This window comes from Pyrgilauda ruficollis, unplaced genomic scaffold (assembly GCF_017590135.1).
Source record: "Pyrgilauda ruficollis isolate IOZ18807 unplaced genomic scaffold, ASM1759013v1 scaffold40, whole genome shotgun sequence".
Taxonomy (NCBI): domain Eukaryota; kingdom Metazoa; phylum Chordata; class Aves; order Passeriformes; family Passeridae; genus Pyrgilauda; species Pyrgilauda ruficollis.
In genome coordinates this window covers 1,244,980-1,271,104 of record NW_024525490.1, presented here as the reverse complement: position 1 = coordinate 1,271,104, position 26,125 = coordinate 1,244,980, and the positions used below count along the sequence as shown (strand labels likewise).

At 38.3% G+C, this 26,125-nt stretch overlaps 1 protein-coding gene across 8 annotated transcripts in view; it reads right to left on the bottom strand.

Moving 5' to 3' along the window:
- ARHGEF10 (Rho guanine nucleotide exchange factor 10) overlaps positions 1–26,125 on the bottom strand; it is a 110,368-nt gene that overhangs the window by 68,981 nt on the left and 15,262 nt on the right. For 4 of the 8 annotated variants that reach the window (XM_041477411.1, XM_041477416.1, XM_041477413.1 and 1 more), the window contains 7 exons: positions 12,340–12,510; positions 9,875–10,165; positions 8,915–8,981; positions 7,660–7,739; positions 6,488–6,544; positions 3,903–4,066; positions 721–837 (listed from right to left, as the gene is read on the bottom strand). In XM_041477411.1, coding sequence (XP_041333345.1) covers positions 721–837; positions 3,903–4,066; positions 6,488–6,544; positions 7,660–7,739; positions 8,915–8,981; positions 9,875–10,165; positions 12,340–12,510 — 947 coding nt within the window. Of the gene's footprint in view, positions 1–720; positions 838–3,902; positions 4,067–6,487; positions 6,545–7,659; positions 7,740–8,914; positions 8,982–9,874; positions 10,166–12,339; positions 12,511–26,125 lie in introns of those variants that run through there. The other 4 variants (XM_041477418.1, XM_041477417.1, XM_041477415.1 and 1 more) reach the window with 3 other exon arrangements.

Genomic DNA, 26,125 nt, shown 5'->3' with positions numbered 1-26,125 from the left:
GAAAAAGTTACAACTAATAACTTCATTCATTGAAGAAATACATTGATTTAATAAGAATTCCATAATCTTACAGTACGCTACTACAGTCAAATGATATTGCATGGAAAAAAAAAAAAAAAAACACACCACCTAAGAATTTTGCTTTGCTGGAAAATGTTTATTAAAGCACCCTGCTTTGTACTTCTTTCCCAAAATGTCACTACAACAAAAAATCCCCACTACTGTCAGAACACAAACAAAGCTGCCTTGCTGCAATCAGGCAGTTTCTGGGTTTGAGACTGAAGCTTTTCGCAAAAGTTCAGTCTTTTTATACCAGTACCATTGAGAATGGAGAGCAGGGAGATTCCTAATTGGATCCTGAGTGGCTGCAGAGCTAGCCCCATGGAGCCAAGGTCACAGAGAGACACTAGGGTTGTACACCTGGCTCACACTCTGGGATAAGCGCATCAGTCATCAGGGAAAGACAATGCCCTATCTCATTTTCTGAGACTGTTAACATTAAAAGTAAGCATGAGAAAAGGTCCTTGACCAAGTATTTTTAAGATGATAGCAATATTGCAGTCTTTAACTTAAGACTGCAGAATAAAAATTCAGCACATTCAGAATTCATTTCATACAAATTATTGTCTACTTTTTCAAGTTATTAATAAAAGACAACATTGTCTGTGTTGGAAAAGCAATTATTTAAATGTAGGTAGTTACAAAAATCAACTACACTACCTTCAGCTCATGTTTTTGCTTTAGTTGCTGAATCTCTACTGCTCCCACAGTGTTTGACATCAAATCTTTCATCTTTTTTTCATAATGCTCCTTTAAACGCGTTAGGTCATGAGAAAGCTACAGTGTATAAAAAGACACAATCTTTTCAAAAAGCCATACGGAAAACTTCATGCTAAAGCACTCACATAAATCATGCCCATTGCCCCATCTATCTACTGACACAAAGACAGCTAAGGGAAAACTATCACTGAGGGAAAACTATCACTGAGAGAAGCTCCAGTCCAAGGAAGGGACCATCGCTCCTGGGCACTGCTGAGCTCCGCCAGGTGCTTTTCTGTAAAGACAGGGGCAAAGCCACTTAGACTAAGGTAACTAAATTGTTATACATATTAATTGTATTGTGCCTATCTCTTAAAAACCACGTGGAAACAGTACATCAGCTTTAACCACAAGCATTCACTGGAGCACAAAACCTAGTCTATATTTTAGACTATCCTTAAAAACAGTGAATCAGAAGAAAACTCAAGAGACTGAGAAACCTGTGGAGATTGCTGGCACCTGAGAACATGGAAATTGACAGGGCAGTGAGTCAGGTAAGGAGACACTAACAGGATTCATGGTCTTGTGGTTTCCACATGCATCATAGTCTCATTGTATGAACTTGGGTGTAACCATCTCGTACACAAATATATTCATTTGCAAGGTAAGGAAACGATCACAGAGCAAGGAATGCTCTGGAACACTCATTACCATTTGTTAAACATTTTGACAAAGGTAGATGAAAGAGGTTAAATTGCAACCAGGAAAGAAAAAAAAAAAAAAGAGGAAAATATTTGGTGTGCCCTATAATAGAAGTCCAGTGGAAAACCCCTCAGCTTGATATCAACAGAGTTATTTGGCAAGAGATCAAAGCCTCAGGAGAAGACCTACTGAGTTGAAAACAAAGCAACAGGCCCAGCACATAGTTCCACTAGGCTGGGTCAGGATGCAATTACCTCTAACATCATGATTCTGGCATTACAGCCTTATAATAAAGAACAGTATCTGGTTCACAGACAAGAAATATTTAGCAGCACAAAAACCTTCCCTTCTTAAAATAAAATAGTAAATAAATAGCATAATAAAAATTATAATGGAAAGGTGACTTTGAGGGCAGTCATACCAGCACTTAAAATTAAAAATCCCCCCTCCAATCTTGCCATACTTTTCAACTAACACTAAAATTATAAGTAGGGCAAGTCCTTCACAGGCTCCGAAAGGCTACAGAAGGTGATGTGCTGGGAATATACTGCAATACCCAAAACAAGACCTGAGGAAAAGTGAGAGTTAGTGCAAGGAATGGACACAGAGAAAATGTACATGAAGAAGAGTAGTGTCTGCCCATGCTGAAGTGCCAGTGCAGGGAGGGCTGGGGTTGGTTTTTTCGGTTGTTTTTTTGTTGTTTTCTTGATTGTTTGTTGCAAGTTTTTTTGACAATCCTAGTTTCCTTCCTCACTCTCTGCCAAAACCCTTCCCTAATTTCCTGATTTCTCCATCTCCCAGCAACCCAGGTGCAGGAGCCTATATGACTTTTCCATCCACCAACTTAAGTGTTCCTCACCTCCTCACGCTCATCCTCACAAGCAATCCCCAAAACCTTTTGTCACAGGCCTGAAAAAGCCATCTGCATGGCAGTACCCAAGGGCACACCCCTCTTCTCTTATCTCTCCTCAGTCTCTTGCTGGGACACTCTGTGCCTGATCCTGGTGCAATCACATTCAACCACTGCCAACAGTTTTCCATGACAGATCAAAGTATACTTTTAAGAGTTCCAAAAAAATGGCTTTAAACATTACTTTGTTCACATATGTAAATAGATTCTTATGACCATGGCCAAAGCTGAAGCTAAGAATAACAAGAGAAGATTAAAAAAAAAAGCCAGCAGCCATGTTAAGGCTTACACACTCACATGCAAAGTAATTTCCTAGTCTCTTGCAAGGTATTTTAAAAAAAAATTCAAACCCCGTTTTTTTTAGTCTTGTTAGAAAAAACTCCCAAACAAACAACTGCAACAGCTTAAAATCGTTCTAGTCAGAACCAAGCCAAGACAGAAACAGACGATGAGCACTCAGCTTACAAAGTGCAGATTTGGGTGGGCTCAAGTCTTGCAGTTAATTGCTCACTCCCTGATTTCCAAAGGACGTGCAGCAAGGATGGAGGTGAGGGGAGAGCAGATTACATGTACTGGAGGGAAACACAGACAGCAAGGCTTTTATTCTCATCAAGTTAAGAAACCTGCAAAATGAAAATAAGGGTCCCATGAAATAACACCCTGTCTGCAGCCCTGCACATTCCAGCCACGAGGTGCTGAGGCAGCTCACAAGACACAGTTGCCAAGCAGCTCTTGGGGGTCTGAACCCAGACAGCAGACACTGGGGAGCCTCCCACAAAGAGGGCACTCAAGGGCAGAAGAAGTGCCAAGGCAAAGAGAAGGCAAGAGCCCGGGGCCTCTCCCTGTGCAGTGGGAGAGGGGCAGTGAGGACAGGCACCTGAGTCACCTGTGCCTTCCTGCCTCCTGCAGAACAGATGGAGACAAAGGTACGACATCTGAGAAGTGTCACAGAGGGATCACTTTAATCATGCCACCTCTCTTCTCTCCTAGCAGGTGGAACTCTTTTTAATTTTAAAAATCTTTTTACTTGCAGAAGTTTTTTAAGCTCAGTCACTTTCAAACAAGCAAACTGATGCAGATTTAAGACAGAAAGCTAGGGAACACTGGTGAAGAGTCTTGTGACTTTTGAGCACCTAAAGATCCCAAACCACCAATTCTTAACAGGCTTGTCCCCATTTATTTTTCATGTTATTTTCCACACTTATTTACCACTTATACAAATCCAGCAACTGCAAAAGAAGAGAAGGTAAGGAACTGCCCATAAGCAAAAACAACCTCATTTTTAATTTCATTTTTATCCAGTTTGAGTTTTATCTTTTTTGTAATAAGCTTCTGTTTAATATTTTCACATCTTCTTTTCCCTGTTACATTTTGTTATATACTGGCACTTCCACACTGATTCATATCTCCTTTAAAAAGATCCTGTTGGCATTTGAAACTGAATTGAGGAAAAAAAGAAATACAAGTGAGAAAGGGAAGTGTTAGAAACCAGGACAACCTCAGTGACTGAGTAGCACTGCAGGATACATACATGTCTCTTGTGGTTGCCTCGCAAAAAGGAGCTGGGAATTCCATTTTTACACTCAGAATCACTCTGTTCTTCATAGCTTTCAAACTCACTTGAACTCCACCCATATTCCAGTGAGCTGTTTCCACCATCCTCACCATTTTCAACATCATCATATATCATTTCCTCTGTAGGAATTAAACCAAAATAAAAAAAGCTACACTGAAATGTATGTTTGTCCAAACACCAGAAAACTTAGGATATGCTACAAAGAATTGTACAGACTTCTTATGCACATTAAAAATTCTGAATAAAATCCAATATTCAAACAGCCAAAGTGGATTGTCTTTGTTGAAACAGAGCACTTAAAAAGGACAGTGTTATAGGTGCACACCATGATACTTTTAGAAACATGTGCTACTCAAATTACACTGTTGTGTCCAAATCCCACAAAATTATTTAGAACTTCAAAGGAAGTTTAAACTCTGTGAATGCACATCTGCACTGAGAAGCATCATCCTTCCATTTTTAAGCCTGCCATTTGTCCCTAGGGATATGCTAAAAAATGCTAAAACATGGCAAGAATCGGATGAAAATGTCACTATTCCAGCAGAACAGGTCAGACCAAAGTAGCAAGAAACACATTACACAATGGTGTTTTATGACTCATCACCACCAGTCACTGGAAGTCTCCCATACCTGGCAGCTACCTTGCTCATAATTTACTCTAAAAACTTGAAGTATTAACCTTTTCAAGACATAACCTTTTCAAATCTATATTGCAAAGGCTGACCAAAGTACCTCCTGTTAAAGGAGGCCTTTCCACTGGCACAGATGTCAAGAACATAAAACTTACTCAAAATAAAATGGAAAATTTAGAGCCAATTGCTTATCAGGAAACAGGAATGCACTTTACCTGCAGTATCATATGTCAGTACAAGTGGAAAAACGTATAGACACTTGTTGTGGTACAACACTTATATGTCAGGAATCACTAGTGTCAGAGGTTATGATACAGCATTTACAACTGTCTCCTATTAAATTCAGGAAACAGCAGCTGTGCTTTTAAGATTGATGTTTTATTTAAACAGAGAAAAAATATGTACTCAAAAGAAAAGCTGGTATGTTTTACACATCCATCAAAACCCTGGATTTTAATATTAACAATGGAATCCTCTGTGTTAATTATAAAGAATTTATATAGTCTAATTTGGAAGATTCAGATTTTAAAAAATTTTTTTAAATCCCCGCATATCAAGACAGTCCTTAAAATATTGTTACTGAAGAAGACATTTTAGTGGTAATCTAGCACAATGAGTAATTTAAAAGAACCATCATAGTAAGTCAAAATAAATCAAGACTTATGCAAGTCTAACTCCTGTTCTGTGAGTTTTGGGGCAGGATTTACCCCATGACTGGGTGAATTTATTCTTGTCCATGTGGTAATGCAGATTGTCTGACTGAAACTTTTTTTGAATAGTTGACAAAACATATAAATAATAAACATCAAGATCATGAATGTACAAACATGAAACTTCCCTTACTACCTCTTTCCTCAGAATTCCTAAGACATTGTCCCCTTTCAATGTCTTAGGGGACAACATGAAAATCAAAATTTTAATTGATGTCTTATGGGTTAAGCTAAAGATTCTGATCAATATGCTCAGCAGAGCTTTGCTCCATATCCAATATCCCACCTAGCTCAGCCACCTGGGCCTTGTGTTTCTGTTTCCTGACTGATCAGCAACAGCACAAAGATGTCCCTGCTCAGAGAGCACTGAGGGAACTCCCCGTAATATAAGCATTCAAGTCATGAATGTAACAAGACAGTTTCCAATAATAAATGAAAAATATCAGTAATAATTTGTAAAATACCTTGCCTGAACACTACTAAGGACAAGAAATGAAACTCTTACAGCTTTAAAGATTAATGTGGTTTTCACACAAGAAAGCTTAAGTGTTTTCTTGATTCATTAACAATTTCAGTATCAAACATCTACACCCTCTGAGAGCCATGATGAGTAAGATGCTGAGCTCCCAATAAGCCGATTAATTCAAACACAGAATCAGTCAGTAGCAACTGATCTTTAAGCAGACTTCACTACACCCAAAAACTGTAAAACAAACCTGAGCAAGAACTCAATGAAATATGCTTCTTAAGCCCTAACTCCATCATTTCCAGTAAAGGTAAAATCTTGACCAAACATGGTCACAACAATCAGGAGTGGACCACTTCAAAGCTGAAATAAAACATTTCTGTAGAGTCACAATCAGGATGGTGAACAGCCACCTAACTACCTTGCCTTGTTCAGGGCACTACAGCTACAACATCCAACACTGTAATTCGCTAATATGCAAAATACTCAAACATTTGGAACAGTACCTATAAAACAAAGTAGCATTCAGCTTCTGAGAAGATCAGTATAGGAGACCTGCTGAGATAGTCTTTTAAATATTAGTGTAATTCTGAACTTTTTAAGACCTACCAATTATTGACACAATGTTAATTCCATTTACAGATATTTTAGGCACTTAACAAATGTATCTGTTTACTATACAAGAACATAATTCCATTTTGCATTGCTTTCAACATTACAAAGACCTCAAACCTGGTTCAGAGTCTGAATCTTCTCTTGGCACATCATCATAAATTACCTCATCCGGGTCTAAAATCAAGAGAGAAAAAAACAAACAAACAAACAAACAAATGAGAAACTTCTTAATATTTGAATGGGACCAAGTGTTTAAGAGGCATTTGGACAAAGTCCTTAACATGCCTTTAGGTTTTTGTCAGCTCTGAAATGGTCAGGCAGTTGAAATGCTGTAGCTCCTCTCCAACTGAAATATACTAGTATATTTTAAAGAATTTTGTTTATATTGGCATATATTAATATAATGGAGATATGACTCACTCTCAACTAGCATTTTGTTTGCACATCTAATCATTCAAATATTGCAATAATGCACAAAGCAGTATATGGTATTTGTGAAATTTCAGTTTTATCTGCATTGCTTATGATGACCTTTGGTAGCCTGAAAACAAAAATCCACTTCAAAAACCAGTATTTCTCCCTCCTTCTTATAGAAGAGTGATATAAGTTCTGTGCCTGCTGAAGGCTGCTCATTGCTTTACTGAATGGCTGTAGAAAAGCTGAAATTGACTTTTCAAAAATAACCAAAACTAAATAATGTAATCATTACCATAGTACATTAAGAGGCAGAATGACAATGCAAATTCTTCAGTTACTTCACAAAATACGTAAGATGAACTCCAGTCCAGTGGGAACAGCTGAGAACAGGAAAGATAACCTGTCCTCAAACCACATAGTCTCTGTTCTGGTTTAAAATGCAGCTGCCAGCCACGAATCAACAGCACACACCAAGATAGTGGCAATTCCTTCTTCCTCTTCCAAGTGCTTATTTGCCACTACTGCACAAGAAGAGCAATTTCAAATACAGTCGCAGATCAGACTCTGAACTGGAGCTTATTTCCACTGGACATGCATTGATGGAGCCAAATGACTTCCATAACACATGATTCCACAGACTCCAGAAGGTGGAAAAGTGAATGTTAACTTTATCCTAAAATACAATTTTATTACACTGTTGAATGTTCTAATTGGTACAGCTTGGTTCTGGAATCTATCTGAAAACACAGAGTAAAGTGAACATGGACATTCACATAAAATCTGCCTGTGCACATAGACACACACATACTGCTGATCACAACTTAAAACTCACCACCTTCCACAGTTGTACTTCAGTGCTCACTGGTACTTACTTTCCATCCATGCTGTATTTGCAGGATCTGCAACCCATTTGGCCAGGGCATCATCCTCTTTCTTGCTCTGGTTATCTTCACTTGAAAAAGAGGCCATGAAATAAAAGAAGTAAAAGTTACACCACAACATTTTTAAACATCCAAAAAGACAAGACAGTAAATATATTTCTGCCTTCTAGTTTCCACTCCAAGACTGCTAATTAGTCAAAAAATGTTGCTTCAGTATGTAGTTAGGTGATGAATAAGCTCTTTTAGTTAATAGTCTGACAATTTTAAGTCAGAAAATTGAAAACACTTTCTTTACAATCTTAAAAAATACTCTGCTTTTGAGTTCATCTACCAGAACACAGGAAATTCTCTCAGAAACAGTGAAGTGAAAGCTTCTTTTCCATGGTAAATAGAACTAAAGACATTCTGGGTTACATCAGGAGCCATCAGGCAAAGCTGCTCCCCTGCTTCACGTGGTGCTGGTGAGTCTGCTACAGCAGCATGTCCACTTTTGGCTTCCCAACGCTCCCCTGCTATGGAGAAACTGAAGCTACCTCTAGAGAGATGTAGAGAAACTGAATCCAAGCACTAAAGCAGGTGGTTTACAAGGAAGGAGATAAAAGACATGGAGATTATTTAGTCTGGTGGAAAGGATGTTATGGGGTGATCCAAGAGTAGCTACAACTATCCAAGAGAACTACAGAGGTGATGGAGTCAGGGTTCGTTTTTTTGTTTGGGCTTGTTTGGGGGGTTTTGAGGCCTTTTTTTTTTTCTTTTTAAATGCCAGACAAAGGGGGGATGGTCAATAGGCTGCCCACTGGGAGATTTGGTTTGGACATTTGGGGAGGTAGAGGGAAAAGGGGGGAAGGGAAGATAGTACAGCAGAGAAGACTGCTTGGGGAAGGTGAGGCACCTCCATCTTTGGAGTGTTGAAGGCTCAGCCAGCAAGGCCATTGATCTGATGGAGTATTGGAAGTGGTCCTGCTGAAAGCAGCAGGCTAGACCAAACCTCCAGCAATCTGTTGCAGCTGACATTGCCATCACTCTAGAAAAATTCAACCCAGTGTCTTCAAAAATGTCATGCACAGTTACACACACCAGCGCTGATTTTAGTACACAACCAGAATTACAGGAGTAAGAAAGTGAAAAAAACCAAACCAACAAAAATGGAAGCATCACACAAGAAAAATAAAATAGTTATTAAATGCAAGCTTTCTTAGGAAATAAGACTTTACAAATCATTACAACATGATGAACTGGCAATCACCTGTTCTGAGGGTCCTCCAAGTTTACAGAATTATAATGACATTCTTCAGTTGCTGACTGTGTACCTGCTATGAAAAAAAAACAAAAAAAGAAAGTGCTTGTAATAACATGTCAGTTTGGCTCAAATGGCACATTTTAGCATAAGAAACTGATTTTACTAGATCATTGCTAAAGAATAATCTCCTTCCTTGCAACAGTTTTATTCTTATATGTGCTTATAAAAAATTAGAAGTTTGTTCCCACCATGCATTTTTGAAAGCTAATTGCCATTTGTTACAAGAGCTATTACGAGAAAATTACAATGCCTGATGCATTTAATTTTATCTCTCAAACATATATTCCTCCACAGGTAATAAGGACCACACAAACATTTGCTTTTACTCAACAGTATCCCTAATAGTGGTAAAAAGGAAAGGTTGGAATAAAGGCTGGAATCTTAGAAGAACTGCTGCTCAGCTAAAGAAAAGTATATTCAAAATACAAAAAGGAAAAGGCAGGATATTGGGAGCTTTCTTTTTCTCCTGTCTTGACATTAAGCTGTCAACTTGCTCAACTCTGGTTTCAAAATCAATTTCTTGTTTCTGTAATAATCCATAGTTATTTCCCTTTCTAGTTTTCCCTTCTGCCTTAAAATTGTGCTAGAAGACAGAAAATTCATCAAATCATCAAGGGAAAAATCCCACAGCAACTCTAAATCCACAAGAATTGGAAATTAAACAAACAGAAATGCATATAGAAAAGGCAAAAGGGGAAGGAATATTGCCAGGATCTAGGAAAAACAATAAAAGGTATGGGAAGAAACCATTTGGCTTGAACATTGAACTCTGGATCTGGAAATTATTTCATTACATTAAAAAGGAATTAGCATTAATCATACTCACCCAAGGTGAGTGCTATGAAAGGCACCTGATGTTAACCAAGGATTCCCTTTCAAATAAAGTAAGGTGTGTAAATACAATACCTTCTTCATCTACAGAAACACTGCGTATGATGACAGGACTGCAGTATGCTGGCAGGATCAAAGGTAAGTTGGATGGCACAGCATATCCACAAGGCACAGGAACAGAATATCCACCAGACACATTGGGACTTGCACCTTCATCTTGAGGACTTGGTTCTGGTGATGAGGATGGATCCTTATCTTGGATTGGGGAAATATTTATGACTGAGTAGGGATTTACTTTGGCTGGAGTGCCTTCTGCAGCAGGTTCTGATGTTTGCAGCTTCTCAGTGTTTTCTAAATTATCAGCTCCTTTAGTTGAAAGATTAAATAAAAATACAAAGTTTTAGTTTTCATACCTGTTCAAGTCGCTCTAATAGCTCTTTGCAAGTATGCTAAACACTGACCTGATCTTTACTATACAAGCTGCTTACAACCTATGACTGAAAATTCCCACACAGTAGTGCCAACCTCCCTGTTTTACAGATGAGGAATGCAACAAGAGCAAAACAAGATGAGTTACAAAGATGCCTATGGAAAAACAGTAACTTGACTGACATAAGCACATGAGTCAAAACAGTCTTAAATCATAAAGGTTAAAATGTGGATTCTAATTTAGTTTGGATCTTACAAACACAAACACAAGAAATATTTTAGGGGTAGTCACGAGGACAAGAAAAGTCGTGGAGGGACATTCCTCAAAGAGCAGTCCTGAAAATGCTCTGTTAAGAAGGGGAGGAAGAAAATAACTTCACAAGTTTTCCTCTTTGAAAATGTATTGTTTTCTGTTATAGAAAATTCCCAGTATTTTTTGAGACCAGCTGAGGTACAGCAGAACCACAGAGCCCTCTGAAGGGAACTGCAGAACTGTATCCCAAGTGATCAAATAATTTTAAGCTGTAAGCACAACTTCACAGTAAGGGTGAGCAAGCAACAGAAGCTCAGGGAAAGATGGTGTCTAAGTTCCAGGTTGTCAAACTGCATAGTACCTGAAGAGTTACCTATCTTTAATTGCCATAAGCACAGTGAATCTGTTTACAAAAGAAAATTGGATCAAAGTAAGCAAAATCAGCTGTTAGCAATTTGAGCAGAATACATCAATTTCCCGACTACACCTCTGCACTGGGAACATCTGCATCTGTCATAAAAAATGTTTTAAAATTTAGCAAAACTTCTGTTTATGAACAAAATTCATACATTCAAACTCCATTTAGTTTTATGCACAACATCTCAAGCTCAGCAACCAGAAAGTTTAGCTGTGAAACAGCTTACCTTACATGCTGTGAAACTGCATGTTTCACAGCTAAACATGCTGGTTGTCATCAACGTTCCTTAAGACCAGCAAGGATATACAGTTTTCCTGTAGCATTACACTCAGACTATGTCCAATGCATTGGTTTGGACATCACGCTTTAATGGGAAATCTCACAGGAACTACATATGATGGTCACTTGCCCTGCCAGATCTACCATGACTGTATGCCATGTAACTGGCAGGAACATTCACAACATTTGCATGGTATTTGCACGTGTGAGAGACTGGACTATGACTCAAAACAAACTGACCATTTTCAGAGGTGCCTGGGTGCTTTGCTGAGGCCAGGTTTGCAAGCCCACAAAGAGAAGACAGTGAGCTTTTGGGTGTGTAATGACAAACCTCTGGTCTGCATAAGACAGAGGGTGTGAACTTACCACCACCAGAGGCTACAAACTGGGCTCTGAGGCAGACCTTGGGGAGAGGCCACCCAAATCATGGCCAAACTGCCCTCCCTTACACACACACCCTCCTCCCAGGGAAGGTCACATTCACACAGGGCTTGCTGACATTAGAAGCAGCTGCCTTAGAAGAGCTCATAAAGTCTCAACCACCCCTAAAGTGCCCTCAGTCTCATTTCTGATGCACTCATTTCTGATCAAAAGACAGCGCAGAACTTCGCCCTCGCAGAGGAGGTGCTTGGGCACTCCCACCTGAACCTGAGTGAGTATTAACCCACCAGACTTTGTATTTTATGGGCTTTGTCTCCCACCTCTGACAGACAGAGACCTTCAAATTATCACTTCAATCAAGTGTCATCATAGATCCATGGCTGGTGATTATGCATCTTCCTACTCTAACCCTTTCTTTCTTTTTCTTCCTTCCTTTTCCCTTACATGTTTCCTTAAGCAGGTAGTATTTTTATGCTTTGATATTGCCATATTACTTTATATAATAATAACCAAAATGGCTACATATATGCTTTCCATTACAACAAAATTGTTCCAAAATAAATCCAACATGTGTATATTTACAAACACCAATCTTTCAGTGTTGTTTCACTCTAATCTGCTCCAAGAGATCCATTACGAAGAACCTGAGTTACCCTCAGGGTCATAACAACATGGAAAACTTTTGTTAAAGTATGTTTATTGCACTGTCAAGAAAAGGCATCCTATAATCAGTCTTGACTATATAGCCCAGTGGAGATACAGATCAACAGGCTGACTTACCTGCAGCACCAGCCTCTTGGTGCTCTATGTAATTTCCAGGACCAGGAATAGGTGGCACAAGGGCTTGCCTGTCTGCTTCTGGTATCTCATCTCCACTATCAAAATCAAACTGTTCTCCCTCATCCTCCTCTTCATCATTCGGGCCCGCGGCTTTTGGTTCATGCTCTAGAACTGTGCAGAAAGACACACCTTTGTTTGTTTGTTCTTAACAATGATTTAATGGGACCAGTAAATGCTCCACATTACAAATGAAGCTTACACAATGAACCCTTAGATTTTTAGATTACTGGAACAGAACAAAAGTTGATTGATATGTTGATAACCTCATGCAGTTTTCAATAAATCTTTTAGTGCAAACAAGGAAATTACTCGGAAAGAAATAAACAAGTAATAATGCAAATACCCTTGCTTTTGTCATAATGAGCCAAAGGATTTTTTAAAAAGCACTTAGACAATTTTTGAACAAGAAAACTTCACAGATTAATTTATTTGCACAGGGACTTTGCAACTTTAAAACTTCAAGTCATTTCTCCTTTCTAACTGAAACTCCTTATTCTTTCCTAAGTGTCCAGATACCACTGACAATCACACTTAGTTCACACAGTCCAACAGAGACCAGTAGATTGTTTTTCCTACTCCAATCTGAGATAGTTTTGAACCATGCAACATGCTATTAGCCCTATTACCCCACACACACGCATTCTGGTGGAGGGAGGGTGGGGAACCTTTGAGGCAGTAATGGCTGAAATAATGACACCCTAATATGGATAGGAAAGATGGGTTTGGGGTTTTTTTCCTCTTTGCTTGTGAAGATACAGCAGCACAGATTTGGCACTGTACAAGGGGCTGGGGAGAGGGGGTGGGAAGAATTACGCAGCAGTTCCCCCCCATGCTACTGGGGAAAATCCATGAAAATGTAAATCCCTTCATGTACCTACAGCATAAAACAATATCCTAAAAAAAGATAAAGGTGTAAATACTCAAGTATGTTTACAAAAATTTACCTGATAAGTTTCCCCCCTCCATCCTCGGGTAACACAAAATGAAAAATAAGTCTTGCAAAGACGATTGGATCTGCTGCATCATGATGATGTTATCAGCTATCCTACCATCCAGAACACATTTTTATCTTTATGATAAAACCCACAACACCCCAAAGCTCTAGACTGCTTAGATTGTCATGGTAATCAGCATTCCTGCCAAGGCTTCTGTTTCTTCAGGCAGGCTGAGCCAGCACATTTTACCACAGCCACAAATAACAAGATCTTTCATGCAGCCTCTCTGCTGGAGAAAAAGTGAACTAATTGCAAAAATAGTAAGGAACAAAAAGCCTGGATTATCCTGCATTTATTGTCATGTGTTATGGCTGAGGCAGCAGGATATTTAATTTAATTTTGATGAATTCCTTTCAAAAATTCTTCTGCATGAAGTCAGGCTTCTCATTTTTGCTTTGTCCATTAGCAATTCCTCTTTTCCTGAAAGATGCAAGAAATTCTTCAGAGCTCTTCCAAGTGATTAAAGACAAACATGGCATTCTTCCTGATCTTCCTGATTCAGCATCCAACTGACTAAACTGTAATATTTGTTACTTGACTGTGTAATAGGGAAAAGAAACAAAAGAGGGGAAAATGTCTTCTCAACATGAGTAAAAAAAATTAAAATTGGGCGTGCCACCTATTTTTTTTTTTTTCTGTTATGGCTGTTAACACTGCCCCTCTTCATTAATTTCAAAACATTTACTTTGCATCATAGATAAACAAGGCACAGAACCTGATAAATGGGCACTACAGCCTGGAAAGGTTCCATAATCACATCACTGAGGGGACAGCGGGCTAAGATTACAAAAAGAGACAAAAAAAGAAAGAATACATTGTCCGTCAGAAAGGGTATACAGGAGACAAACAAATATCCTCAGTTCAGAAAGTTCTAAAGCTTTGCATTACTTCTATGTTTGCTTAAATCTGCAGGCATAAAATTTATCCTTTTAAATTTAAAGATACCTTCCATCTCATATTTAATAAAAATTTTCTTCCTTAAGTTTTTAATATCAAGGACATACTATTCCAATTGATGGAAAAAAGTATTTTAACAACAAAAATAAAATAAAAAGAGGATAGGGGCTTTTTGCTTCAACTTAAGATCTGATCAGAACTGCAGACAAATACAGATTATGTCACACCAAAAAAAAAGACAAATTCCTGTTTTGAAAATACCTATTTTCCACAGTTCTTTGTGTTATGTCACAACAACACAGAGACAAAAGCTCTTTTTAAGTGCTACAATTAGGAAGACAGACAGCAGTTAGACCCAGGCTGAATCTGGCTACTAAACACCACCACAGGTCTTCAAAATTTCATGCTCATGAAGAAAGCCTCAGTTGCTCCTACCCTTTATCTGCAAATCAAAAGGATCAAGACAAATAGTTGCATGAGGCAACTGTCTTGCAGGAAAAAAAAAAAAAAAGAAAGGGGGTGGGGAAGAGGGGAGAGGGGGAGTCTGGTGAGGGTGTGTGTGTGCGAGGGGGGAATTTTCAAAGGCACATCCCCTTGCAAAAAACACACAGAGGACAGCTTTTTTTTGACATAATTTTAAAATGCACTAATTTTTTTTTCCTGAAGTAATAATCACACAATGATTAAAATGACAGAGTGTGTCTGGAATTACTGCAAATAATTAAATTCGTTACTAAAAATTCAATTTTCCCTTTCACCACTACTTACATCCTTAGCTTTATGTGTGCCAACCAGTGCAATGAGAATATAAAAATTGATTGAACTTGTTCATCTTATGGCAATACCACTCCGAGAGCTCTTTAAATGCTTCAGGGAAATTCTCACATTTCTAAAAATTTCCATTTGGAGTTTTCAAAACGGAAAAAAAATCTGATATAATGGAAACATTGTACTCAAGTTAAATTAAGAATGAAGGGGCTAATTTAGAATCAGAAAAAGGAATACATGTTCTCGTAACTGTGCACAGCACACAGATTTATGACTTTTTCTTTGCTTTATTATCCAGTGAAATGACATTTCTTAAGTTTACTTCAGAAATAAGCTCACTTAGGTTGTGTTTACAGAGACCTGCTGGGGCACGAGCAAATTTAAAAACGTTTGGTTGCTCTGCCAATTGCAAAGCATTCTTGGCACCCTTTGCCTTCCCATCCATTAACTAAGGAGTTAAAGGAATGACATTCATTTTAAGCTCAGATTAAGTCAGCGAAGCTTCATTAATAGTTTTCTTAAACAGTTTATTTTAGTGACATAGAAGTAAGATAAAACAGCTCTGCACTTACTATCAAGTGCATTTTGAATACAGTATGAACACACCTGAAATAAATAAAAGCACCCCAAACGTCTGTCCCCCCTTGCAATCTCATAAATCCATGACCACTCAGAAGTCGTCAACTGAAGAAGTCAACTTTCTTCCAAGAAAAACCATGATAAAGGAAGAACGAAACAGAACCCCAAGCAGAAACAGTTCAGCAGTCTGGGGCACGGTAACATTAAACCTGGAAGCCCTGGACATAAACAGGCATGCTGCCATCTAGAAATATAATACTTTATATTTTAAGGTTTGAAAAACATTTTTAGAAGTGGAAGCCTTCTGTATAATTAAAAATGTCATCTTTGCAATCAGTTGTACTCTTTTTTTTCCTAAAGTTCACAGGCTATTATGGAACAAAAAGCAGAAATGTATCTATTATATTTAAATAACTCAATAAATATTTTTAGTCACTTCTACCATACAACCGATGAAAGAAATAAGTGTACAATAAGTGTACAATGCTTTAAATGGCATATATCTAATTATTATTTAGTGAAAAAATATTAATATAAATTGAACCTAAAACACACTGGCAGGAGTGTGTTGCCTGCTCTTATTCCAATATGAAGTTTTAAAACATTTCTTTTTTTTATTCGTTATTTTGATTGCAACAAAACACTTAGGACTGCAAAGACCTACCTTCCTTTCAAATGAATTCCCCAAATGTTTCAACTTTCTAGAAATACTTGAGTGTCTTGAAATACACAAAACTTATTAGTAAAAAAAATATTTTAAAATGTTACTATCCAAGAACATTTTGAGATAATATAAAATTTGCTACTCCCACAGGTTACAAGTCAAAACAAACTGCCAGACATAGCAATCTAAATGTTTATTATTTGTCCTCGATACATTCCAGACACTTCTCTGATGAGATACCTTTCCTTTTACAGACTCCTATTTCTAGACAATTAAAATCTGCCGAGCTCCTTATGGAAGTGTACAATAGAAATAAGTATTGAAAGCATGCAAATACCAGAAAACAACTGAATTTTTCAAGTTACCATTATTTTTGTAAAACTAACCATTTGGGGCCAAACACACCCTGCTGACTGTATTCCAGGATAAAAGGGCTCTCAAGCTGTTCCCTCTTTATTTCAGAAGAGATTTCACAGTAGACGCTTGGTGTTTGTCAGGATGGTGAAGCTGGTGCTAGGAAACACTCATGCCGGCAGAAGCTTCTAGATTTGGCCAACTTTGTAAAATAACAGCTGCCTCATATTCAGCAGGAACTTGCAGACAGGTTTCAGGAAACTTGGTTGCTGCTGGGCAACATCTTGTTTCTCCCAGTTTGGAAGCATTGCTTAGGCTGCAGTCCTAATGCTAGAAAGCAACGTGGTATTTTCAACTCACTCATCTCCCACTTGTGACCACTAATTCTTTAGTTCCAGGAGAGAAAACTGCAGTTAAATATTCTTTCACTCTGGTACTCAGCTGACACACCACTGTTCTGCCCTTCCTTAAAGGACACCTGCACCAGCACCTGTGCAAGGAGAGCAGCGAGGTGCAGGGCAGGAGGGACCTGCAGGAGAAAGGCTGACCTGTATGAGCACTGGCACTTCACTGACACTTCCCAGGCACACGGGACATCCACCAGCACACCACTGGCACCCATAAATCACCTCCTCACACAGGGGGAAAGTATCTATTTTTCTGGGGGAAAATAAACATCTAGGACAAACTGTGCATGCAAAAACACACGAGTGAGCGCTCCTTCCCATGGGAAGTGGGTCGGAGCCAAGGACTTTCCCTTTGCACTCATTTGCACCCACTCCCCTTCACTCACAGCTGTGCTAAGCTGGCACTGCAGGGAACCCAAGTCCTTGTGGTACAAGCACGCTGCTAATTACACACAAATCGTACACACATCCAAAGCATGACCACAATGTCAGTCTCTGTGGAAAACAGTTACAAAAAAAAAACCCAACCAAACTAAACAGCATACATTCATGCAAAAATTGTTTCCAGTGATGGAAACAAAGGCAAAACCACATGAATTAACAGGCTTTCCCTGCAAATAAATAACAAAGAAATAAGTACAAATGCCTCTTTAGTATTTTGCAAATACACACACTACATGCTAATTATGTTGTTGAGCATGCACAACAGATATTGTTCTTCTGGATAAAAAACCAAATTCAAAACCAGAGTCAGAAGAGTAACGAATCTGCCTGCTCACAACAGCATGCCCAATACCAAAAAAATTGCATTCCTTGAAATAAAGCCCAGGTCTGTGGATGTTAGGAGAGATTTACAAATAGCAAAAACCCTAAAGTTTACAAACTACTCACAGTGCTAAAAATTTAAGTCTTAATTTCCTAAAATTTAAAAGAACTGAACTGCAAAAACTCTAAAGTCTAAAATAACAGCATTAAGACATGAATAATGCTGTCCAGAAAGAGCAGGAGCAACACCAGCAGACTTGTACTCCTTAGTAAAGCCTCAATGTGCTTTTCAGTGCTGGCTACCTGATAACCAGAAAGGCAGCTACGTAAAATCAGTGTTTTATGGTCATTTACTTTAAATACCCAGCACACTGGTATTGCCTGCCACCACTAGAAATACAGATCAAGCGTGGTCCTGAGGATGTCTTTTCCACTTCAGCACCATATTAGCACATTCTGACATACGAATTTCCAAGAAATATCAAAAAATTTTTCTGGTGCTGTAAGGACAGCCTGTACAGATGTTATTTGGAATTCTGCATAACTACATGACAGATCCCTCTCTCTACTAAAAATCACCTATCCGTATTAAAGGCTACTAGCTTGCCATCAGTATTCAAGGAATATCAGTACACTTAACCCTTAGTACCCCTGAAGTCACCCATCTGAATTGGTATAAATGCCACCAGACAGCTGAGCTGAGGTACAATGGGTCTGCTGATGGTGGCTGTGCAGCCAAGCTCAGCCTCAGCTACTGCGCACGTGACCTGCTGAACTCACCTACAACATGCTGCCAAATGAACAATCCGCACAGCCAACAGCAAAACCAGAGAGCTCCAACAAAACAGCAGAGGACTACAATAAAACAGCACAGGACTACAAAGTCATTGAGAAAATTAAATATCCAGCTCTGGCACTGCAAGCATGTTGGCTAACCATAAGACACAAATGATACATGAAGGAAAAACAGAAATTTTTTCTAGAAAATGCATTTTTGACCATGTAGTTGACAATTTTATGGAAAAATAACCTTTTTTAAGGAAACTCCCACCAGTGAGAGCAGTCTGGCTTATTATTTACTTCTATATTTCTTTTTTCTATCAGTTATTAACTATTAATATCTAGTTTTCCAAATAATTACTCTTGCTTTGAAGCAATTGCCATTTAATGCTTTGAGGCATATGCATTTCTCTAATACAGTCTATTTAATTCTAATTAATTAAATTAATTAATTCTAATTAATTTAATTAATTCTAATTATATAAAACTGCTGAATCATCTAACAATACCTTGGACCAAAAGCTTTTTAAAATAATTGGGAACCCTATGAATAAGAAGGCAGCCAGACACACTCTGGAGATCTAAAACAGAGAGCATGAGATCCACCTCTACAGAAAGAGAACATACAGCTTGGGTGCATAAACTGACTATCACACTAAAGAAAAGCTGAAACCCAATCAGAGCAAAAGCTTGATTTTTTAGGTCTTGGATCATTCTAGCAACATCCTTCTACCAGGATGACACAGTCTGGTTAAGAAGTTAGCAAAGGACTTGACTTCATTTTTGGATCATGTTTTTCCGTCCACCTTGCCAGCAATTGTACATACTTCCTAGACTGAACCTTTGGACGACTTCGGCAAAGGGATGCCTAAATCCTGGATCATTGTCCAGGCTGAACAACCTTTTGTCTAGCAATGTCAACACTTAAGCACTTACTGGTTCCCCCTAAAAGCACCACTTAGAACACCAAAAAGCCTCTGGCTTCCAAAGGCTGCTGACACGCAGCCATTGATACGCTCAGCCACCTCCGCAGCAGGAGCCCAGGTGGGGTCAGCAGATGCACGCAGCTCCAGGAATCTGGGTGTCCTTTTGGACACACACTGCCAAAGGCTCCTTGTTCCCAACAATTACAGCTCCTCTAACACCCCAAGCACTGAGTGCAACCTGTTCACATGTTTAAAAATAATTAAGATTTAACTATTTATGTTTTCCCCTTAATGAATTCTGAACAAAGAAACAAATTAAGTACTAAATTTTTCTGCAATTTACTGTATCTTTTACTGAAATAAGTATAAACCAGAACAGAATGGTTATGTCCTGTAAATCCAGGACAATACTGCAAATACTTTGGATTTCACCTGGCTTCTTACCTCCTCATTTCTATGATTACCCCTTCATCCAGCCTAAACAGCACTAATCAGATAGACTGATTTGTAAACTCGGCATAACATATGCAAAAAATGACAAATCAATTATCTCAACAACTAATGAGGAGAGAGTTTTATAGCATCCTTTCTTAGTATTACTTTTAATTATTATTTGAACAGATCTTGATCTTCTTTTCCCTAACATGGTAATGTCAAGTTTTATCTCAAAAAAAAAACCCCAAAACCCAGTGGAATTCAAGCAAACTGATGAAAACAGTAATTCTTACATCACTGAACTCTGAGAAATCCTATTTTACAGTACCCTTTTAACACACCTGCTACCAGAAATTCTATCACCAGTGAATACCAGGCAACAATGGTTTTCCCTTGGGACCTTTCAGTCCAACAGCCTCAGAGCCCTTCTCACTGCCCCCTTTCATTAGCCATAGAGAGGGAAGGAAGCTCTGTCTTGGCCCCAAGACTGGTCAAAGAAAACCACCATAAGCAAACATCACATTCAGACCTTCAGCCAGTCCAGATGGAAGTCAGGGAGGAATTTCTTCTAATATGAAAAATCTTGTTAAGAATTGGTTTTGTGTATTTGTTTTCCATGGCCAGGTTTTGGTGGTCCAGGGGCTACAGTGGTGGCTACTGTGGTGAAAAGCTGCCAGAAGCTTCCCCCATGTCCAGCAGAGCCAATGCCAGCCAGATCTGAGAGAGCTGCTGTGGGGAAAACGAACTCCATCTCAGCAAGACTCAATACAGTTAGTAAGTGTTCTTCTCATGCAAATATGAATGGGTCACCATCTGATATGCATGGGAAAACAGCAATCCCAGACAAAGTCAATTTTACTTTTACTTCCTTTTGCAACACAGGAGACTGATAAGATCCTCTGGACAAATTACACTTAACCAATTCACTGCTCCCAGGGCAGCACCTACAGTTCCCTCTGTTCTCCCTGCCAACAAACTGAATGGGGAAATACAGAAACTGGGAAGTCACCCATCAGTTGGCATCCCCATGGCACAGGAGCACAGGCGTCTTCCCTTCCAACCCCTAGAGAAACTTCTACCAGCATAAGGTTATCCAGAAGGTTGTCCAGAAACTATCATGCTTTCACCTAAACAAAGCTATTGAGCTAAACAACAGACTATTTAACAGTAAGACATATTCTTGCAACAACCCTCTTTTTACTTACTAAATCATCTTCTGTATTCATTTTAATGAAAATATGATAAGGCTAGAAAGATTACTTCAATGAGGAAGAAAAAAGAAAATCTATACCAGGGGTTGGAAGAGTCTTCTGCCAAGTATGTTTTCCTCAGATTACTAGGCATAGTTTCAGTTCCTCCATGCAGGAAAAGCAAGCAGCACCTAATAAATGTCTCACTCAAAAATTCATACACTTTATTTAAGTTATTATAATACACATGAGCTTTTATCTGAGACAAGCTCATGCACAAGGCAAGAGAATTACAACAATTTATTAAAACCGTGAATCTTTCTGTAAACTCTAGAGTAGAATCATTACAGAGGCTTTAGGCATGGTCAGGGAATATTTATTGAGTTCAGTGAAACAGAAGTAAAAAACTCCAAAAATAAAAAATTTCTCAGTTCTTTGCCAGCAATTTATCCCTGCCAGATAACAATAGATAAAAGTCCTAAAAAGACAAAAGAAGTATAGAAAACAAATAACTCGCCCTTTTCTTACATGTTGGCTCACTGCAATTAAAATTTCAGAGCTTAGTTTCAAGTGTTCATTGAAAGAGTACCCCAAAATCAGCATAAATTCCTTTACAATTTTGTGGGGTTTTTTAAGCAATCAACACTGGTTACCACCAACCAATGATCAAGTTTTGCTGCAATCCCCTGAAAGTCCTTTATCTCATCATCAACTACTCTTTCTGATTAACATGTCTGGGCCTTGTCCCTACACAGACCTCGCAAGTAAAGTCAAGTCACCTTAAAGAGCAACTGAGTAAACAGGAAAAAACCCAACAAAACAATTATATCTTATTTTCCAGAAAGAAAACACCAAATATTGTCAAAGGAATGAAGTCACCCACCAAAAAATCCAGAACAGTAACTGGATTTGTTCTAGAATATTTGTTAGAATTTGTTAGGATATGTTCTAAACATATTCTAACAAATATTCTAAATTCTAGCAAAGTTTTTACCATTTTTCTTCAAAATAAAATAAGATATAACTACATCTATGTATACAGTGTTTTCTTTGTTGCTACTAAAACCAAAAATAAGCTATTTATTAATCTATTTATTTTCTTTCTATTTTTTTGTTTTTTCCAACACTCAAATATATCTGGCTAGAAGAAAAAATACGTAATTAGGAGTGACATGTGACACTATAAATGGTTTCTGCAAAGGGAATTGTCTTGTTTCTCTTCATTACACAGCTTGTCTGAATTGTCACATAAAATAATTAATCCTTACCTTAAACAATGCATTGTCCTTCATTTACTGAGAGAAATGTGACCTTTAGAAATAAATAAATTGTTCTGTTACAGATGGGATGTCAGAAACCAGCAAGCTATTGCCAGTTTCAAAAACAAGGAGCCATTCATAACTACAATTCATATTCTGTTCTCATTCTCCTGAAATCTTGGCTCCCTTTTTACAATCATTTGTAACTGTCTGTATGCTGAAAATAGATACCTAACAATATTGTTTAGCCCAAGACCAACTCCCTTCATATCTGCAGCTTAATTTAAGCAATGCCTTACTTCCCCAACCACAGTAAATAAATACAATCTTAGGGTCTTCAATGTTCTGTACCTTCAGAAACTAAATCATAAAACATACAAGTGCTTCTCTTGTCGATATTAAAAAAGCCAAATTTAACCACCTCTTGTCTCAGTCCCAAAATTAGCTGTTTAAATCTGTTAAAACATAAATAAACCATTAAATTTTTCACTAAATAGTAAAAATGTACCTAAATAATCAGAAAGAGATACATATAGGATACAGAATAAAAAGCAGCTCCCCTGGCAGAGAAATAAGTCCTCTCTACAGCAAAACACAGCAGCTCACCAGCAGCTCCTTACTAAAGAGAAGAAATTTTTTTGATAAGTTGGTGGGTTTTTTGTTGAGTTTCAGTTTTTTAGGGTTAGTGGGTTCTTTTTGTTTGTTGGTGAGGTTTTTTGTTTTAGGTTGTTTTTTTTTTTGTTGTTATAATATGTAAGGTCATCCCAGCGGAAACTTTTATGAGAGCACAGTTCACAGTTCAGTTATGAGAGCATACTGCACTCTTACCCAAGGACTCAGTCCAGACTTCCTTCTCAGGAACAGAGGAGCAAGGACTATTTTAGTGTTCTGGCCCTGACAGGGAAACAACAAAAAATAACTGCGGAAAGACACAATCACGGCACTCAGCTGCATACAGGATATCCTGATTTAAGTCCTTGGTCTCCTTGTTCTACATGTCTCCATACCAGGAGCAAAGAAATATCCCACTCATAGGTCTAGAGAAGTGATTTTTTATATAAAAAGGTGCATAAAATTGGTGTCTAGGAGATATTTTTAGCCGTTTACCAGTTTTAGAAAAAAACAACTTCATTTCAAAGAAGAACATTTAAATCCCAAACTTAAGCATGACAAGCTTTTTATCTAGATTTACCCAAGGAACTGGGGACAGTGGTGTGGGTGAGTGAACATCTAGCTCTCCACTCTACTTGGTCCTCAAGGACACCTCTAATACTTATCAAATGAAGATGATTCTCTCTCAGGTAGAGAGAACAGTTGGCAATACTATGAAGACTATGCATTCAAATTGATTCTCACTATGCCCTTGTACAAACACTGAAATTTCAGTATTTCACTTTAAAATTTTAATGTATCATTTATGTTACTTTTCTATAAATGGGAAACAAAGAAAAGTATGCTAAGTATGAGGATATACACCCAATGCTTTCTAATAGTTTTCACAGAGAAATCATGTGAGGCATAGTGCCACGTATCAGAAAGAGTGAGAGACAGACAAATTCAGAGACAATGAAACTGCAAAACTAAGCCTCCATGACACAGAAAGTACACCCAGTTTCCTTTGGGCAAGAAGCCGTTTCTCAGGTAACCATCATGCCTGGCAAACAAACACAAGTTTCCTTTGGAAACAGGCTCTGATAAACACCTCTTGAGTCCTCACTTCAAGAAAAGGGCTTCCATTTTGCAAGATCACCAGATATTCTCCAAGTAGAGGAAGGACAAACTGCCAGACATGCCATCTCCTAATAAAGCAGTAATTGCACAAGCACAGGCCATCACACATAAACACCATCCTAACATTGACAACCAGGCTCCAGTCCCAGTTGTTCAGTGTGAAGGTACACAACAAACTCAATGTGATGCCACATTCTTAGAACTACCAGCTTTGTAATTCCTCCCTCCACAGCCTGCAGTCCACAGCATTTCCTCTTCTTGTCTAAATGGGTTTGGTAAAGGACACTCCATTACAGCAACCAATTAAAAGCATAAATGCAACTTACAGCCATGATAAAATCTGCCATTTTCACTTGGCTTTCAAGAAAGGAATTTTTTATTGACAGAACAAGAATCATCCTCTATTTTATTTCACAAGATAGCCATGGAATTAATTTATGTAAGAAATTCTAAATACCTGCACTGCACACCGAAATTCACATGTACAGACACACTAAAGGGAACACAAGCTAGCACTATCATTGCAAGTATCCATTTTGGAAGTACTTTTTTGGATTTTGCTCTTAGCCAAGGAAGCCTTTGCATCCACCCCACTCCAACTGCTCCCTGTTTGCTAAAACATACATTCCCTCGACATACACAGAGAAAAATACTAGGAAATTTTTAATCATGGCTAGAAGAAGAAGCTCTTTTTAAAGCAATGTAGAGGACAGAACACACAGGCAATAATTTTAACAGGCAAGTTACTCACTACTTGAATTTGCTCTGAGGTAGGAAAGGTAACCAGCACAGACTTGTCACTACCTGATTAGCAATGCATGAATGGAATGTCCAAACACCTATGAACAGGTAAGTTGCATAAGCAGAATAAATTAAAACAAATAAAATGTGTTACATTCCATTCTTTTATCACGTGTAGTTTTTCCTTATCAAGTAGTGGAAGAAGCAGCTTCACTATTGACATTTACTGCACTTTAACTTAAGCAAGGTACAGATGGCTATGGCTAATAAAAACACATTATTTAACATTTCATCTATTTTCTTGCAACATCCCCATGACAAAAATGGAAGTTTACTACTATTCTTCCTTTTTGCATGCATTAAAAATTGACAAAAAAATAAGTGTGGAGAATTTACCTGGCAATTTTACCTATGGCAAAACCATAAAAAAATTGTCAAGAATAAAGCTGAGATTTATAGTGCAAGGTATACACTTGTAGATAGAAAGCAGCCCACATGACTTTCAGCACTACAGCTATCTTTGTTAGGAAAAAATATAAGTAAAGAAAAAATTCCCACAGTACCATAAGAACTTTCTTTTTAAAAAAGCAATTGATTTCACCCGTGGCCCCAGTGTGGGATTTTAGAATCATTATGCCAAAAGTAAGAACTTTTTTTAATGGTGTAGCAAAGGGTTCTGTACCCAACAGGAATCTCATCCCCACTATGAGCTAGGATAACCCACCCGCGTGCCCACTGTCCAAAGGCACTGACAGATGCTGCTCAACCCTCCTGAACAGACACATGGATGGCCACTGTATATGCAGGCAAAATAAGCCTTCAGTTGTTAGTTGTTATGTATATTTGCTGTCAGCCCTAAAATCCTCACTTCTTTTCCCCCTGCAGAACAGGTAATGAGAATTAGCTAGACAGTGAACTAAAATGTCTTTTAGTGTCATTATCACTCATAATCCCTTTAAGGTTTTTGACAGAGTTAGCAATGGCAAACAAAAAAAAATATACAAGTTCCACTAGTTTCAGAAAAGCTTTTTTAGATGAGAGAGAAATCACAGAATATTCTGAGCTGGAAGGGACCCATAAGGTTCATCAAAGTCCCACTTCCTGGCTCTGCACATGGTCACCCCAGAATCATACCATGTGCCTGACAGCATCAACCAAGCCCTTTTTTAACTCTGTCAGGCTTGGTGCTGGTCTCTGGGGAGCCTATTCCAAATCCCCCCTCCCCCCAAAAAAGT